Source organism: Canis lupus, chromosome 15 (genome assembly GCF_011100685.1).
Source record: "Canis lupus familiaris isolate Mischka breed German Shepherd chromosome 15, alternate assembly UU_Cfam_GSD_1.0, whole genome shotgun sequence".
Classification (NCBI taxonomy): Eukaryota; Metazoa; Chordata; class Mammalia; order Carnivora; family Canidae; genus Canis; species Canis lupus.
In genome coordinates, this window is record NC_049236.1 from 56,259,453 (window position 1) to 56,278,684 (window position 19,232).

At 39.3% G+C, this 19,232-nt stretch overlaps 1 protein-coding gene across 5 annotated transcripts in view; it reads left to right on the top strand.

The window, feature by feature from the left end:
• Positions 1–19,232, top strand: part of FNIP2 (folliculin interacting protein 2) — a 132,428-nt gene that overhangs the window by 34,276 nt on the left and 78,920 nt on the right. Inside the window, exon 1 of one of the 5 annotated variants that reach the window (XM_038559114.1) lies at positions 7,392–7,585. The exons of 3 other annotated variants lie outside the window; for them this stretch is intronic. In XM_038559114.1, coding sequence (XP_038415042.1) covers positions 7,407–7,585 — 179 coding nt within the window. In that variant the 5' untranslated portion in view covers positions 7,392–7,406. Of the gene's footprint in view, positions 1–7,391; positions 7,586–19,232 lie in introns of those variants that run through there. One more of the 5 variants, XM_038559117.1, reaches the window with a different exon arrangement.

The following is a 19,232-nucleotide window of genomic DNA, read 5'->3' on the forward strand; positions in this document are numbered from 1 at the left end:
CTTCTGCTTCCCTGCTCAGCAGGTAGTCTGCTTCTTCCTTTCCTCTGCTCCTTCCTCCCACTTGTGTGTCCCCATGCTCTCTCTCTCTCTCTCTCTCATTCTCTCTCTCAAAAAAAATTTTTTTAAATCTCTCAAGTAAATTAAAAAAATCAAATTGAACTTTAATATACAGATGAAAAAATATACATATTCCGCTTGCTACATATTCACAGCACCAGCACTCAGATAAGAAGCAATACTTTTTTTTAAAGATTTTATTTATTTATTCATGAGATACACAGAGAGAAGGAGAGAGAGGCAGAGACAGGCAGAGGGAGAAGCAGGCTCCATGTGGGGAGCCCGATGCAGGACTCTATCCCAGGACTCCGGGACCATGTCCTGGGCCGAAGGCAGGCGCCAAACCACTGAGCCACCCAGGGATTCCCGAAACAATTTTTTTTAAAAGAGAGACATAGGCAGAGATATAGGCAGAGGGAGAAGCAGGCTCCATATGGGGAGCCTGATGTGTGGGACTCAATCCCAGGACCTTGAGATCACCACCAAAGGCAGATAGATGCTCAACCAACTACCTAGGTGCCCAACAGTAATTTGCCAGCATCTCATAACCTTTTTTGTCTGCTTCTGGGGATCATGCTTTGAAAACTACTGGTAAAAAGGCTTGTGATCAGTTGTTCGTGGATGTGGAAAAGGTTTTATGGAAGAGAGTGAGTTCTGATAAAAGGAGGGTCAGTTGTAGTAGCTGTGGATCAGGAGTTCCCCCCATTTATTGTTCCCTTTTTCTCATTAAGGTAATGTGAATAGGCAGAGAAAGATTTTTTTAAAGATTTTATTTATTTATTTTGGAGATCGAGAGCAAGAGAGCACGTGTGCAGGTGGGGGTGGGGTGGGGAGAAAAACAAGCAGACTCTGCGCTGAGCAGAGTCTGACGTAAGGCTCCATCCCACGACCCTAAGATCGTGACCTGAGCAGAAATCAAGAGTTAGATACTTAACTGAATGAGCCACCCAGGCATCCAGAGAAAGATTCTTCATAGAAAGTTACATTAGATAGGAATAATTAGGCTGGACTTTTTGGAAACTATGTTATGTTAGGCCTTCATTTTTTCTCTGTTTAAACCCATCTCTCTCAGTTGTGGCTTTTAAGTTAATTTTTCATTACATACAGTGATCACTATTTTTATCACCTGAAGAGTGTGAAGTCAAGGGGATGCAGAAATGCATGAATGCTTACCTTGAAACCTTCCTAACTTTAATTATCCCATCTCTAAATTAGGCATGGGAATGGATTTTTCCTCAGATACTAAATCTTGGATTTCAGTGGGTCCCCAGAACACCGCATTGGAAGGAGTTGCAGAGGAGTCTGTGTACAACAGGAAATAGTGTTCTGGTTGATTAGAGATTTTGGCCAATGGCAAAAAATGGGGTTGGACTAGTATTTTCAGTAACAAGTATTTGCTGTGTGATCCCAATGATACTTACACCATTTCTGAACTCATAAATGTAGCATTCTTTTCTAGGACCACTTAGTACCAGCTATGAGATTGGAAACAATACACATAAAGGTTAAAAAGTTGAACCAGGGACACCTGTCTGACTCTGTCAGAGCACATGACTTTTTTTTTTTTTTTAAGATTTTATTTTATTTATGAGAAATACAGGGAAAGAGAGGCAGAGACATAAGCAGAGGGAGAAGTAGGCTCCCTCGTGGTGGAGCCCCATGTGGGACTTGATCCCAGGACCCTGGGATCATGACCTGAGCCAGACAGATGCTCAGCCACTGAGCCACCCAGGCATCCCTCGTGATTCTTGATCTCAGGGTTGTACATCTGAGCCCCATTGGGGGGGGGGGGGGAGGATTTACTTAAAAAAAAAAAAGTTGAACCAGTAGTCTTCCTTCCTTACAACTGTCATGTGACTTCACCATACTTCCACACTTCCCTAATCTTCCCCTCTAACATCTGCTATAGTTCATGTGTATTGTGAAAGTATCTCTGGTGACAGCAGCAGTTCAAGTCAATGTATTGAATTGGAGGTAGAATGCAGGAATTCAGGCAGTGACTTCAGATACTTTCTTAAATGTGTGAAGGAAATAGAGAACTTTACCATGAGTAGCATTACAAAGGATGATGATAAATTTTGTATGTATGTTGTGTAGTATTTAAATATCAGGATGTCCAGCATGATAATGAGTCATATAGTATGGGTACCTAGATGAGTATGATTCCATTTCAGGAAACAGAAGACTGAGAGAAAAGAAAGATCAAATTGAGGTATAGAACAGAATTTGGGGCACCAAAGATCTAAAGGTATCTTTCTCTTAGCTACTGTATGAGCTACTCTGATTGTTGTTGAAAAATGACCTCTGTGCTTTGGAGCCAAAATATAACACGAAGACAGAGTTTGGGATAAAGAGGAACAATAGTTTTATTGCTTTGCTGGGCAAACGAGGCTGCAGGAGGCTACGGCCTTCAAAAACTGCGAGCCCTCCCCGAGGAAGGGGTAAGGGGGTTTTATAAGGAAATAGAGGATCTAGCTGGTTTGGGCAGGAACTATGTCTCTGCTACTAGCCTTCTCGATCATGTCTTTAGAGTGGTTCTGGGTTCCTGAAACAAAAGCCTCAAAGAAGGGAGGAGGGGAGGTTTGCAGAAGAGAAGGAAAAGGTGACTTTAAAAACTGAGCTTTGCTGAAGCATTAGTGCAGCCGTTTTGATTTTTGTTCAACTTTATGCTTTAAAGTGGTTTCAGAACTTCTCAGAAGAATGGTTATGTTGATATAACTATTACTTGTTTTTTCCATTTACTGAAGAAGTTTTAAAACTCCCATTTAAACATAAAAGGAAATCTGGAGTCATACAGAGGCATCTAAGTACAGTGGTTTTGGTTTTGATATACATCTCTATTACATTTTATCAGATTTTTGAGCTGTGGAATTAAAGGTTATTAAGGGGAGGGACAGAGGAAATGGCTCTTTCACTTTTTAAAAGCTTTTTTTTTTTTTTTTAAGGTTTTATTTATTTATTCACAAGAGACAGAGAGAGAGGCAGAGACATAGGCAGAGGGAGAAGCAGTCTCCTTGCAGGCAGCCCCATGTGGGACTTGATCCCGGGACTCCAGGATCACTCCCTGAGCTAAAGGCAGACGCTTAACCACTGAGCCACCCAGGCATCCCCACTTTTTAAAAGTTTTAAATTTCTTTCTGTTACGATGCTGCATGAGTCGCATTGATTGGAGTGAACACAAAATGTTAAAGCATCTAAAGGAACTTTTGCCATCATAAATGAGAGAAAGATGGTGTGTGTGTGTGTTTAAGCACAATCACCCTCTTGGTCAGAAAATATGCATTAGACTGTTAAAGGAGAACACTGCTTGTTGTAGATAGATTCATATCATTGGTTTAATACCACTGAATGTTGGGATCCCTGGGTGGCGCAGCGGTTTGGCGCCTGCCTTTGGCCCAGGGCGCGATCCTGGAGACCCGGGATCGAATCCCACGTTGGGCTTCCGGTGCATGGAGCCTGCTTCTCCCTCTGCCTGTGTCTCTGCCTCTCTCTCTCTCTCTCTCTCTCTCTCTCTCTCTGTGACTATCATAAATAAATTAAAAAAAAAATACCACTGAATGTTTACTTTGAAACTATCAAAAAGGGGATCCCTGGGTGTTGCAGCGGTTTGGCGCCTGCCTTTGGCCTAGGGCGCGATCCTGGAGACCCGGGATCGAATCCCACGTCGGGCTCCCAGTGCATGGAGCCTGCTTCTCCCTCTGCCTATGTCTCTGCCTCTCTCTCTCTCTCTCTCTCTCTCTCTGTGTGTGTGTGTGTGACTATCATAAATAAATAAAAATTAAAAAAAAAGAAACTATCAAAAAACATCTACCGAGTGTAAGACCTGTGTGAGGTACAAAGATGAATGTCAAACCCAGTTTTTATACTCAAAATTTATGATCTAGTTAGGATCATAAGGTACATACACTATGTTGCAAAGCAGTTATATGTTAAATGTTAAAAGTGTGGTTTAAAAAAATTATAGAGGGGGATGCCTGCGTGGCTCAGTTGTTAAGCACGCGACTCTTGATTTCAGCACAGGTCATGATCTCAGGGTCCTGGGATTGAGCCCCTGCATCAGGCTCCATGCTCAATGGGGAGTCTACTTGAGGGTTCTCTCTCTCTTCTCCCTCTGCCCCTCACCCCCACCTGCTACTCACATGCACTCTGTCTCTCTTTTTCTAAAATAAATCTTTAAACAAAAATTACAGAAGAATTCAAGGGAGAAAAAGATCTTCTAGCCTAGGAAGTCATCATGGGGAAAATGAATTTTTTACCAAGGAAGTGTTTCTCAAATGTGTAGTTCCCAGACAAGCAGCAACAGCATCCTCAGAACTTGTTAGAAATGTACATTCTCAGACTCCACCTGGGAACTGCTGAATCAGAAACCCTGGGGGCAGGCTCAGCAATCTGTGTTTATAAGCATACTGAGTTTGAGCACCACTTAGCCTAGGTGGATAAAAGGTATGCTGACTCAATTTAGGGAGAAACAGTGACTGGTGTGTAGTGTTTAGTTAAAGATGGCTGGCTGAATGAAAGAAACATACAGAAGGTGTTTAGCTTCTGTTTAAGGGAATTCCTTCCCAATGCAGTTTGATCCTTATTTCATCCAGTTATCCTTTGTAACTATGTTGTCATTTCATCTCTTATTATTCTGATCATTTAAAATGTTTGCTTCATTTTTTATGTTTAATAGTTAGCCATGAAGCTGTTCAATCATCCTGATATCTTATATTTTCTAAAGGCTTCAAATACTGCTATCAATGCAAATATTATGATAATATAGGTTGAATAATTATTTAGAATACGTATTTAAAAAGAGAGATTCGTGGGTGTCGAGGTGGCTTAGTCCATTAAGTGTCCAACTCCTTGATTTAGGCTCAAGTCATGATTTCAGGGTTGTAAGATGAAGCTCTGCGTCTGGCTCCACACTGGGCATGGAGCCTGCTTAAGATCCTCTCTCTCTTACTCTCTCTGCGCCTCCACCCCTGTCTCAAAGTTAGGGGGAAAAAAGAGGATTTCATGTCCTTTCATTAGATCCTAGATAAATATCTGTTAGTATTACATTTTTAAAACTTCATTCTTTTTTTACATATAAAAAATGGGGTATGTTCCCCCAGCACTTGTACATAGTTTATAAAATTCAGTTATTTTGGCATTTTTAGGTGCCAGACATCAACAGTGAACATGTTAAAAAATAAAATTCAGCTGAGTAAATTTGAAGATCTAATTGGCTTTATTAAATGACTCATGAATCAAGCAATATCCCACCTAGCAAACAGAGGGATGTTCCAAGGAGTTGTTCAAAATGGAATGTTTTTATAGGAAGAAGGGGGGAGAAAGAAAGGTATAAGCAAAAGAAAACAAAAGAAGGTCAGGGGTCTTACTATACAGATTACCTTAGCTTCCTTTGTAGGGGTTGGTGGAGGGGACCCGTGTGCTAGATTTCCTCATTGGTGCTTATTTGAAAATTCCTGATTTGACAGGTTAAAACAGAATGCTAGGGGAGGTTGAAACTGCAGTGAAGTTAGTTATTAAGCTCCGGTTTGATGACTTGGTGTGGCTGGAGTAACACCATTTGGGGCCTGCAGTTTTCTTTCTGACAAACTATACTTTCGTTTCTCCTGTGATTTTAGAGGAGGTAAAAATGTGGGTGAATTGGAGACACTGATTTGGAGCCTCACTTGGGCCACTTAGGAAGTCAGTGTGATAATGGCAAAAGGAGGCTTTCCTTTCAGCCTTTGCTCATCCAGCTGTTCTGTGCCTAAAGTGGAAGAGTTATAGTGCTTGCATAAGTGAGCTTCTGAGTCTCTGTTTAAAAAGAGAAAGTGATGTTAAAGACAGTTCAGGGGAAAAAGAAGAACCCATGATCACATGGTGGCCACATAGTTAAGCTTTAAGGTCAAAATGTGTTCCCCTTTCTGGAAAAATGAATTCATTTTCTCCTAATCTGGTTTTATCTTGGCACTATCAGTTTATCACGTGAACAGAGAAATCTAGTCATTGTTGTAGGTGTGTTGCAATCTTTATTTCTCAAGGGAGGATGTATTTAAGATCTTTTTTGGGTTTGTTATAAAGGAACTTTAGAGTCACACAGATAATGATGTCTTAATGTAATTGAAGCCTCTGCCCCAATATCATTAGATTTTTCTCACACTGTGGGGTAAAATAATTGGCTGCCATTATAAAGACACATTTAAAACCTCTTGATGCTAGAGACCCAGCCAAAGGTTCATCAGATTTTAAGGATCTATTAATATTTTCTTCAGCCAAATTCAAGGATGAGGAGAAAAAAAAGAGTTAAGACAATCCCTTATAGTTTTCAAGATCTGACCTGTATTTTAAGGACCTATGCTTTTTATTTCTTCTTACTTTTTCCATGAACTCATAATACTGTGGAAAAATCATATTGATCCTATAGCATTATTTCATTTTACAGATGAAGTATGTTAATGTCAGAATTCAAAAGTGAACTTCTGTCCTTACATTCTGGCAGTTCAGGGTTTTCTTGGCCTGAATATACCCAGGAATCGGGAATTTAGTGTAAGAGTTATGTCAGAGGGTTTATGGCTTCTCATTTATTATTATTTTTCTTATGTATGTGTATGTATATAATTTTTCTTAATTATATAACTGTGTCTATTTGGTATTAAAGCAATGATGTGTCCCTACTCTCCCTCCCCAACTCCTGTGTATTAAGCCCTACCTTTGTTGTGTGTAACTATCTCCCTCACTTGCTATGGGTAGGGTTTTGCAAGGTTGCAGAGTAAGACCAGTCAGCTGACACTTGCTCACATGAGAGCCATTAAAGAGGGTGGTGTGGCCAATGTCAGAACAACCTTGCAGCTGAAGGCAAGTCACTGCATTTGCCCAGAGCCATATGAATAGGTCTTGTGACCAATTAATTGACTACTACATAATCTCCAACAGGGGAGCACAGATGGAATGAGTCAGACCAAGCTGCTCAACCTGTGGAGTGTTTTGTCTTTTGCAGACCGGAGTGCAAGCTTAGGAACAAAAGTAGGAAGTGGGATTTGGATGTGTCTGTTTATAATGGTCCTGCTGAGAGCATATTTTATAACTGGATGGATACATCTGACTTCCTAATACTTTGGCAGGCTTAATTTACATAACACATGAATGTTCCTTTCCCTCTCTCTCTCTCTCTCTCTATTTTTAATTTTGAAAGAGGAAACTAGTAGCTACTGCCAAGTAGCTCGCCTCACCTACTGTATAGGGAGTACCGTGATTATTTAGGATGGCTGGTCAGTTTGGAATATCCCTCAGACAACAAAGAATCTTCAGCATTTGTGTCCCGAGTCCATGTTGGTAGTCAGGATAAACCCGAAGAAAGTTCAACCACCTAGGGGATGTGTGGCGGCACAGCGAAGACTGCAAATCGGCCAGGGGGCTGGCAGGAGTCAGCCAGATGTGTGTGTCATGCCGGTTCTGGTGCTGGGAGAACTATCAAGACACCTTTATGCACAAAGTCTCGAAAACGTGCCAGGGTAGGAAGGGGTACTACTGATCGCTTGGAACTCAGCCACAGGTTTGAAACTTTTATTTAAAGTCTCAGAGAAATTTTGCTTTAAATCACTGTGTACCAAAAAGATGAAATTATATTGATCTGAAAGTTGTTTTTCAAGAGTACTTTTTGTAGGTCATGGGGTGGTTGGTGGGTGTGTAGCAACAAGTCCTTTCCTGTATAGAAAAGGTGTAGGCATGGTTGTTATTATCATTTTTTACTGTTTCAATTCTACTACCCATCTGCTTTCTTAACTTTTCATTACTTTTATTGGAGCCAGCTTGCAAGGAATGGTTACATCCTTGTCCTGTGTTGAAGTTTGAACAATATGTATCATTCACAGAGATGATCAGGGGGAAAAAGGGTTGCAGTCCTGAAGTACCTCTGCAGTTGGTAGATGGGGCATAGGGCTGAAAGTTCTCACTTCTTAGTTTGAATGGTAGGTGGAAGCAGGGTGGTGGGAGAGAGTCCAGTCTCCTGGAAAATTATTTTCATGAGAAGGATGGTATTATGCTTAACTAATTTTAATAATGGAGCTTACAAAAAAATGATGGAGCTTACATGAAGAGACTAATACTACATTTACTGTTTTCCTTAAGGGTGATTATGTCATCCATTTGGAAGAATTTATTAATTTAATTAGTAATAATTCTTAATTGAAACATATTTGTGAAGAATTTTATCACATGTCAAGGAGAAGGAAAAATCCTTTGAAAATTGCATTTCATTTCAAAATCTGTTGTAGACAGGTAGGAGAGTCAAATTAAGCTTGATTCTCATGATCAGTGTAAAAGTAAGTTTCTAAATTCACTTAAGTGTTATTTTTTTTCCTTATACAGCCTTTCTTAAAATTAACATCAAACTTTATCAGTACATTTCTTGGTTCACTAAAAATCAGAATATACTTCCTGTCATATAAAAATCATTGTCTTTCTTTAGTAGAAACTTAACAGAATGGTATATAGTCTACTCCAGTATAAGAGCCCAGCTGATTGAAGAGTAGGGAGAAGTATGGAAGTAATTTTTTAGGTGCTGGGTCACATGCTGTCCATTTAATTAAAGAGAGGTATTTATAGAGGAAGTGGCAATGAATGATGTACATTAGAAAAATACATTTGAGTATTCAGATAAGAATTTCACTTTTAGGGGATCCCTGGGTGGCTCAGGGGTTTATTAGCGCCTGCCTTTGGCCCAGGGTGTAATCCTGGAGTCCCAGGATCAAGTCCCACATTGGGCTCCCTGTGTGGAGCCTGCTTATCCAACCCTGCCTATGTCTTTGCCCCCACCTCCCACCCCCCGTGTCTCTCATGAATAAATAAATAAAATCTTAAAAAAAAAAAGAATTTCACTTTTATATTATCTGTTTCTTATCAAGAAAGGACAGCTAAATGATAGGAAAGAGAAATGGATTGGCACCCAGTTGATCTGGATCCTGATCCTGATCCCTGGCTCTGCTGCCCAAGGGCCTTGTCACCATGTGGGAGTCTCGAGGCTTTTCTGGTCTCACTTTAACTCTAGGCCATGAAGTTGGGTCAGATTATTGGGGGGGGGGGGTCCTTTCCTCCTCTGAAATTCTAAGATGTAGCATCCTGACCTTTTGTAATCTCTGTTTGTGTTATTCATACATTTCTAGATTCCCCAAAAAGATATTTGGGATGAGCGGACAGTATCAGCATAAGAAAACATGTGCAGGACCACACAACTTTTTTTTTAAACTTGAAAATATTTTGGTATGACCGTCTGTTTATCACTTCAGTGAACTTGATATTCTTTAGTGGATTTTAATCATTTTTATTGAACAACACTTTAACAAAAATTTTTCATATCCACTATTGCCTTTTCTTATTTTAACTTCCTTTAGATTTACTTCTTTGGTGCTGAGTTTTTTTTTTTTTTTTTTTTTTTAAGAATTCTGTAGAGTGAGGGGGATCCCTGGGTGGCGCAGCGGTTTGGCGCCTGCCTTTGGCCCAGGGCGCGATCCTGGAGACCCGGGATCAAATCCCACATCGGGCTCCTGGTGCATGGAGCCTGCTTCTCCCTCTGCCTGTGTCTCTGCCTCTCTCTCTCTCTCTCTGTGACTATCATAAATAAATAAAAATTAAAAAAAAAAGAATTCTGTAGAGTGAGGACATATATTTGTCAATGAATCGGAATTCATCTCTAGTCAGAACCAATTGTCATGGTAGATCTCATCCACTTTCTCTTCCCCTTCCTACGATCTTGAAAACGTATTCGTTATTTGCAGTGTTGTGCTTGGTTTCCTGAATTTCTTTAGGACTTGGACCAGTCTCGGGGGTAGAGTGAATTATTGACAGGGGCTTACCCTGTAAGATTAGGTTCCAAAGTTTTCACTAGTCATCTAAATGAGGTAGCAGTCAGTTAAGTATGACTTTTTGCTCCTGTGTATCTTAAATCAATAATTTTAGGTGGTTTTAGCTAAAGACCACACTGATAAATAGGGTTTTTATTTTCTTCCCCCCCCCCCCCCATCTTTCATCATGATTTTCCAGTTACTCTAAAGATGAAAAGAAAGATTCCGCGAATATGGAGGAGTCATTTTAGATACCTAACAGCAGCCCACAGTGTAAAACTGACACAGTTCACTGCAGAAAGAAACATTTTAATCTTTCCTATTATGTTTCATGTGGAATGAAATATTTCAGGATAGAATTCTGTCCTTCTTGACTTCACTTCTGTTCTCCTTAATAATGACAGATATTGGAGTTTCATTTATTATATTGCAAAATTCCAGAATCAACAAATCTAGTAACTGTAGGATGCTGGGTATATAGTATAGTCTTCCGTAATTGTGTCCTTCTTTCTTAAGATACCAACCATAGCAAAGCTGTCAGTGACTTGATTTTTCTCACTTTACCAACAAATTCGTTAATCATAGGGGCTGTTTATATAAGAAATCTGGTATTATTTGCCAAGCTTATCGGCGAATCATTGTTTCTCTGATGGCAAGAGAAAATTTTACATAACCTTGTCTTAAAAAAGTATACACTCCCCACATAGAAGAGGAACTGAAACAAAGCACTTCAGAGTCAATGGTGCTTTAATTTTTATATTTTGGAATTTGGATTCACCAGAGACTCTTTGTACTGCCTTAGAAATCACCAGGACAGGAAGGGCTGAAGAATTGATGAGTGTGTATTATCTGACTTGTCTGCAATTTGGATGAACCAATTCTATCAAAAAAGAAAGAGGATTAGCTTGCTTGGGGTAATTGCTTAAGAGAAGAAGTACAGAAACCAGGGTTTATTTCCTTTCCCCTAGTTCACTGCTTCACAGAGATAGGCTGAGACGATTTTACTACCAGTCTTTATAGCTGTTAGGATGACTGAGTAGGAAATACAAAGATAGTTACAGATTTAAAGAGAGATATGCTAAGGCAACAGATCAAAGCATTCTGTTCTGAAGAATTTAGTGAAAAAGGGCTGAAATGTAATGCAGTTTGTAGGGCTGGGGAGAGTGTTTTTCATGTGTTCTTCACTTAGAAACACTGTGAAAACTATCCTGCTTTGATACTAAGTAGAAAATGTAGTTGTCCGACAGGTTGAATGAAGTGGGTAGAGAAAAAAACCAAAACCTGGTCAGCTGACGGTCTTGTGCTTTGCAACAAGCTTCACAGAGAGGTTGAAATTGCTGGGTGTGACTCTTTCAGATGCAACGAGTACTGCTGTCACAAGTTCTTCTGCCCTTTCTGCATTCCTTCCCTTTTCACTGATTTTATGTGCCAGCAGGAATTTTATTTGACTCACTAGGAGTTTATTTCCACTGGCTGATGTTTGGGATTCAGAGATGTAATTTGAGAATGAATGAATGAATGAAGGAATGCAGTGGTAATTTGGTATGGCTGCAAAGTCGTGTCTGATTTAGGTTTTAAAAAACATCCATCTTTTCCCTCTGAGGCCATGTTTCTTCTTGGCAATGAATCAGAGCAGTCTTGGCATCGAGGGGTTTTGAAGGGAGTGTGAACTTGCTTGATGTAGACGGACAACTCACGTAAACTTTTGTCTGGGTCTTTTTTTAGCTAAGTGTTGATGACCTAACAGGGTCAAGTCCTTGTTAGTAGTTAGCATAACTAATTATGTCTAGAATGACTGTGTTTCAGACAGAAGATACGGATACTCCAGCTCTGGGGTCTGCAGGCCAAGTTATTGGGCAGCTTCCGAAGTCTTTTTCCCTTGAGTCTCACTCAGCTGTGTGTTGAGCTGGAATACTAGGCTGCACCAGTCCATGATTCCTGGTTCTTCTGTTATGACTCCTGTTGTGAGTCAAGCTGTGGCTTACCCTTATCCTCTGATTGTTACAGTAACAAAAGCTGAATAACTGCTGAATAATGATGTAGCAAGCCCTTGTGGGAACTGGTGAGAGCAGTAACCTGTGACCCATCTAAGATCATAATTAAACTCCCCATCAGAATTCACCAAAGGGAATCCATTCTGTGGGCTCTAACAACACCAAGGTTCCTGGCAATTCTCTTCCCCTTTTGTGGGATCCCAAGTTTATATGGGTTATTGGGTATCAGACCTACATTCATCCATCATTATTTGTATCCTGAAGGGTTTAATCCTTCTCTTACTAGTTTAGAGAGGTTTAAAGAACCACAAGCTCGGTAGCTTAGCAGTTGAGCGTCTGCCTTTGCTCAGGGTGTGATCCTAGGGTCCCTGCCGGGAGTCTGCCTCTCCCCGTCTATGTCTCTGCCTCTCTCTCTGTGTCTCTCATGAATAAATAAATACATCTTTTTTTTTTTTTTTTTCTTAAAAAACAAACAACCCAAAACCCCAAGCTACTCTCTGGTCTTTATAGAACAGATGTGAATTAAAATGCTGTCTTTTTTTCTTGATGTGCCCTTTTCTTTCACTTGTACACCTACCTTGCCTGAAGGTAAAACCCTAAAAAATTAGTAATGCTGTTAGTTTGTTCACTTAATTAAAAACAAAACAAAACAAAACATCTAACATGCAAGAGTCTAGCCTGTAGTACCAGATAAAGTGGAAGCATCTTTGATCTGGGGATCTTCGCTACTCTGATCTTATGATCTGAGGGTTCATCTCTGCCTTGAACTCACTGTGTCTTTGGGAACATTACCTCATCCCTCTGTGCTTCTATTTTCTCTTCTACAAAAAATAATAGAAGTGGTAAATTAGGTTGGTGATCGTCAAACATGTGAACTGTTTTTAAAAATGTAGCTTCCTGAGCTCCGTTTCAGATCCACTTGACCGAATTTGTGGAAGCGGAGCCTGTGGGGTTCTGTTGATTAAAAAACAAACCAATACAGAGAACTTCTGGGGTAATTCTAATGATGAGTCAAGTCTGGGAACCATCAGATAGGTGGTGTGTGAGGTCTCTTCCATCTCTAACATTCTGATTATCTGTCAGTGACCCATGAGTAACAAGGATGTTAGAGAAATGTGAAGACCTTGGGTAATCAAGGGAACCAGAACTATCTCAGTGGTAATCTTTTTCCATTGAGGGAGCAAGCCATATGGATATTTGAGGAAGTATATTCTCAACAGAGGGACTGGTAAGGACAGAGATCCTAAGACAGGAACATGTTTGCTGTGCACCCTAAAAAGAAAAAATGTGCCTAGGGGCAAAAGTGGTTTGGATCCACAAAGTAAATGGTCCTTCCAGGGAATGTGAATGGTCCCAAGTGGGATAGTAGATAGGGCTAGCAGTGGCACGTTGCCATAGGAGAGGCAGGTGGGAGTTGTGTGGCTCCCTAATTTCTCTCCCATTGGCCTTTGCTTGATAACAACAGTTCCTATTATTAGAACCTCATTTCTTCATATTGAAGCCTTGTTCTCTCAAGGTAGTAAGTGAAATGTTAGTGTGAACTATTATGAGAACTTGTTCCTTTGTCAGGAGGAACAAGACCATATGAAAGGGTTGGGCTCATTCTGTAGAGCAGCATATGAGGATTGACCTTCTCCTCTCCAGCTGAGTGGACAAGCCGGGGAGACAGCTCAGCCAAATAGGGACAGAGACTTTTGATGGCCATATCCAGAGCTCAAATAATGTGTTCTTTGTTTTCATCTTCACGGGAAATTCTCTAGCAGACTATAACAGACCAAAATGATCTTTAGAGAGTACTCCTATCATGAACTTTAAAACCTAGTGCTCAAAAAATAAAAAATAAAATAAATAAAATAAAACCTAGTGCTCATTACTGAAAGTTCCTATATTTTAAAAGTTCCCTTGACAATCGAAAAGTTTTTCCCTTTTAAGTAGCCTTAGTTTTTAGAGCAGCTTTAGGTTCATATCAAATCTGGCAGCAAGTACAGAGAGTGGTCTGCCCCACACATCACATGTGCACAGCCTCCCCTACTATCAATATCCTAAATCAGAGTGGAACATTTGTGACAGTTGATGAACCTACACAGTGACATCATTATTACTCTAAACCATAGCTTACATTAAGGTCCACTCTTGGTGTTGTACATCCTCTAGGTTTTGACAAACGTAAAATGACATGTACCCATCATTATTGTATCAGTACAGATTAGTTCCAGTGCCCTAAGAATCCACTGGGCTCTGCCTTTTTGTCTCTCCCTAACCCCTGGCAACCACTTATCTTTTTACTGTCTCCATAGTTTTGCCTTTTCTCCAATGTCATTTGGTTGGAATCCTACAGTATGTGGCCTTTTTAGATTGGCTTCTTTGACTTAGTAATATGGACTAAAGCTTCCTCCATTTTCATGGCTCAATAGCTTGTTTCTCTTTACCACTGAACAGTATTCCGCTGAATGTAGCACAATTTCTTTATCCATTCACCTACTGAAGGACATATTGGTTGCTTCCAAGTTTTGGCAATTATGATTAAAGCTGCTTTGAACATCTCTGTGTGCATTTTTGTGTGGACATAGGTTTTACTGCTTTGGGTAAATATCAAGGGATGTGATCGCTGCATCATAAGGTAAAAGTTTGTTTAGTTTCATAAGAAACCACTATACTTCTAAAGTGGTTGTACCATTTTTTATTCCCACTGGCAGTGAATGATGGTTCATGTCATTCCCCATGCTTGTCAGTATTTGGTTTTGCCAGTATTCTGGATTTTAGTCATTTTAATAGGAGTGTAGTGGTATCTCACTGTTGTCTTAATTTGTATTTCTCTAATGACATGATGTAGAGCGTCAATGATAGGTTTATCTGCCATCTATATATATTTTTATTGTGGGGTGTCTGTTCAAGTCTTTTTCTATTTTTTAATTGGGTTCATTTTCCTGTTGAGTTTTATGAGTTATTTGTATATTTTGGATAACGGGCCTCTATCAAATATGTCTTTTGCAAATATTTTCTCCTGATCTGTGGCTTATCCTCTAGTTTTCTTGTTTTGTCCTTCACAGTTGAGAAGTTTTAAATTGTAATAAAGTCCAGGTTACCAATGATTTCTTTGATGATATGTGGTTTGGTTGTTATCACCATGCCTGAGGTCATCTAGGTTTTTCTCCTATGTTATCTTGTAGGAGTTTTATAGTTTTCCATTTTGCATTTAGGTCTGTGATTCAATTTGAATTAAATTTTTGTGAAGGATTTAAGGTCTATGTCAAGATTCATTTATTTATTTATTTTTGCATGAGGTTGTCCTTTTGTTCCAGTACCATTTGTTGAAAGGCTGTCTTTTCTCCATTGTATTGTCTGTGCCTTTTTTCAGTCAAAGATCCGTTGACTGTATTTGTGTGAATCTGTTTCTGGGCTCTCTATTCTATTCTATTGATCTATTTGTTCTTTCATCAATACCATCATGTATTGGTTACTGTAATTTTATAGTAAGTCTTGAAGTTGGGTAGTTTTAGTCTTTCAACTTTGCTCTTGTCCTTCAGTTTTGTGTTGGCTATTCTGGATACTTTGCCTCCACATATAAAGTTTAGAACAAATTTATTAATATCCGCAAAATAACTTGCTGGAATTTTGACTGGGAATGTATTGAACCTGTAGATCAAGTTGGGAAGAACTGGCATCTTGAGTCTTGCTATTCATGACCATGAAATATCTCTCCATTTCTTCAGTTCTTTGATTTCTTTTATCAGAGTTTTGTAGTTTGTCTCATGTAAATATTATACGTATTTTGTTAGATTTCTACGTAGGAATTTCTTTTTGGGGGGAAATACGCTAATATAAATGGTATTGTGCTTTTAGTTTTAAATTCCACTTATGGGGCAGCCTGGGTGGTTCAGCGGTTTAGCGCCACCTTCAGCCCAGGATCTGATCCTGGAGACCTAGGATCGAATCCCACATCCGGCTCCCTGCATGGAGCTTGCTTCTCCCTCTGCCTGTGTCTCTGCTGCTCTCTCTCTCTCTGTGTGTGTCTCTCATTAATGGATGGATAAAATCTTTAAAAAAAATAAATCCCACTTATTAATTGCTGGTATATGAAATTATTTATTTATTTATTTTGAAATATTTAAAAAATATTTTAACAGGTATATTTTCCAGAGCATGACTGCTGCCAAACTACCTACTTTACCCTTTTATTTTTCTTTTCTTTTCTTTTTCTTTTTTTTTTTTAAGTTTTATTTATTTAAGTAATCTCTGTACCCAGCATGGGGCTTGAACTCACAACCCTGAGATCGAGAATCACGTGCTCTTCCAACAGAGCCAGTCAGGCACCCTCTCCCCTTTCCTTTTAAATTCCTCTGTCTTTTTCTTTTATATTGCTACTAAATTTATTTTAAGATTTTTCTTAAATTTTTTCTGATTATCAAAATGATAAAATTTTATTACAAAACATTTGGAAGATGCAAGCAAATATAAAATTAAATTCAAATTGTTCATAATGCTATCACAAATTTTACTACTAATATTTTTATTTTCTTAGAGTCTTTTTAAGATGTTTTGAGAGAAAGAGCAAGCAAGTGGGTGGAGGGGGCAGAGTGAGAGGGAGAGAATCTCAAGCAGACTCCTTGCTGGGTGTGACCCCAATAGATCATGACCTGAGCTGAAATCAAGAGTCAGAAGCTTAACCAACTGAGCCACCCAGGTTCCCCCTTGTAGTCCTTTTTCAGTACATGGATATAAGCTGTATTATGTGTTAACTGAATCATGTTGTATATATATCAAGTTATATAATCTGCTTTTTTACTCAGTTTAACATTTTCCCTATGTTATTAAAATGTTTTTGAGAACAAATTTTAATGACTTCATAGTATGTTCTTAAATGGTCGGCTTCAAAAACTTAGAGTATATTCTGCTAGTGGATGTTTAGGTTTTCAGTTTTTGACTGCTAAATGCATAGAAAGAAACCATTTTTGTTCACATTTCTGACAATCTCCTTGGAAGATAATTTTCTTTATAGGAAATTTAAGGGAGACCCATTTCCCTTACCCTGTGGAATTTGAAAATTAAGAGATAGAAACTGGTCAGATAGAAACCAAAATATCTACGTTTGGAAAATGAGTAGTATGTGTAACAACAAGGAGCTGCCTAATAACCTCAAAGTTGTACCTGTTCACACATCTTATTGTAAGTAGCCTAGGACACACACAGGTCTTGAACATAGGAGCTTACCCCTATAAACTTGATGTTGAGTAGTTGAGGATCAGATTAGGTTGTGTGTGCTCTGCAGGCAGATAGACACCAAAGAATAAAGGAATTTTTGTCAATCAGAAATCATTCTTCTTCCCCTGGGAAGGAGCCAGGTGGGGGTGAAGACAGTCAGGAGTGTTGGAAGAATTGGGATTTTTGCCTCTCCTTTGAAACCTGAGGCAAAGGTAAGGTGATCTCCCCTCCCCTGTAACCCCAACATCTTTTGTAGGCTAAATCACCTCTTAAAGGATATGAATGCGAGGGTTTTTTCTTAGTATTTTATTTAGATTTTTAAAATTTATTTGACAGAAAGCACAAGCTGGGGTGGGGAGCAGCAGGCAGAGGGAGAGGGAGAGCAGGCTCCCCATTGAACAGGGAGTCCAATGTGGGGCTCAATCCCAGGATCTTGGGATCATGACTTGAGCCAAAGGCAGACATTTGACTGACCCACCCAGGTGCCCCTTGTCTTAACATTTTAAAAATCATGTCTGTATGTTATTAGAGATAATACGTTCACTTGGTTCAACAGCAACAACAAAATATATATATATATATATATATTTGAAATATATTATTCCCACCTCTTTATTTTTCCCCATGCTCTAGGTAATCAGTTTCACTAGTTCTTTACACATCTTTTTTTTTTTTTTTCTCATTAAAAAGCCCATTTAGCATTTTCTTTTCTTTTGTTTTTTATTCCAGCATTCTCCCTTTTCCTGATTGCTCCAATTTGGTCTTCTTTGCTGAGTCCTCTTTTTCTCCCTAATGTCCGTGTGCTTGAAGGCTCAGTCCTTGGACCCACAGTCACTTCCCTAGTGATCTCATTCAGCCTTTGGCTTTAAATACCATCTGTATGCCAACAACTCCCACATTTGTAATTCCAGACCAGACTTTTTCCCCTGACCTCCAGATTTCTATATCCAACAACTTGCCCCACCTGCAGCCTTCTTCATCTTGATGGTCTTGTTATGGAACTAGTCTTTTTTTTTTCTTCCTTACACACTGTATCTAATCCATAGCAACTCCAACTGGCTCTACATCAAATGCTACCCAAAATCTGGCTACTTCTTACCACCTCCACTACTACAGCGTAGTCTATGCTGTAGTCTATGCCAGCATCGTCTCTGCACTGCCCCCAATTTAACCATTTATTTTTTCATCATAAGTGTACTCTTTAATACCTATCCCCTATTTCCCCCATCCCCCTTCCTACCTTCCCTTTGGTAATCATCATTTTGTTCTCTAGAGTTAGCAGTCTGTTTCTTGGTTTCTCTCTCTCTTTTTTTTCTTTCTCATTTGTTTTGTTAAATTTCTTTTTTTTTTTTTAAGATTTTATTTATTTATTCATGAGAGACACAGAGAGAGAGGCAGAGACACAGGCAGAGGGAGAAGCAGGCTCCATGCAGGGAGCCTAATGTGGGACTCGATCCCGGGACTCCAGGATCACACCCTGGGCTGCAGGCGGCGCTAAACCGCTGTGCCACCGGGGCTGCCCTGTTTCTTAAATTTCAAATATGAGTGAGATCATATGATATTTGTCTTTCTCTGACTGACTTATTTCAGTTAGCATTATACTCTCTAGCTATGTTGTTACAAATGGCAAGATTTCATTGTTTTTTTTATGGTTGAATAATATTCAGTTATATATATACACACCACATCTTCTTTATCCTTTCATTTGTCAGTGGACACTTTGGCTGCTTCCATAGTTTGACTATTGTAAATAATGCTGTTATAAACATAGGGGTGTATGTATCCCTTTGGATTTGTTTTTTGTGTAATTTTGGGATAAATACCCAGTAATGCAATTGCTGGATCATAGGGTAGTTCTATTTTTAATTTTTTGAAGAACCTCAAAGGGATTGCATTTTCATTTTCTTATGAATTATTTCAACCATACAGAAAATGCAGAACATATTATAATAACCATATGGTATTCACAACCCAGTTTTCTTAAATCTTTTTTTTTTTAAGATTTTATGTATTTATTTGAGAAAGAGAGAGAGGAAGCATGAGGAGGAAGAGGGGCAGAGGGAAAATCAGGCTCCCCACTGAGCAAGGAGCCCAATGTGGGGCTTGATCCCAGGACCCTAGGATCATGACCTGAATCAAAGGCAGATGCTTAACTGACTGAACC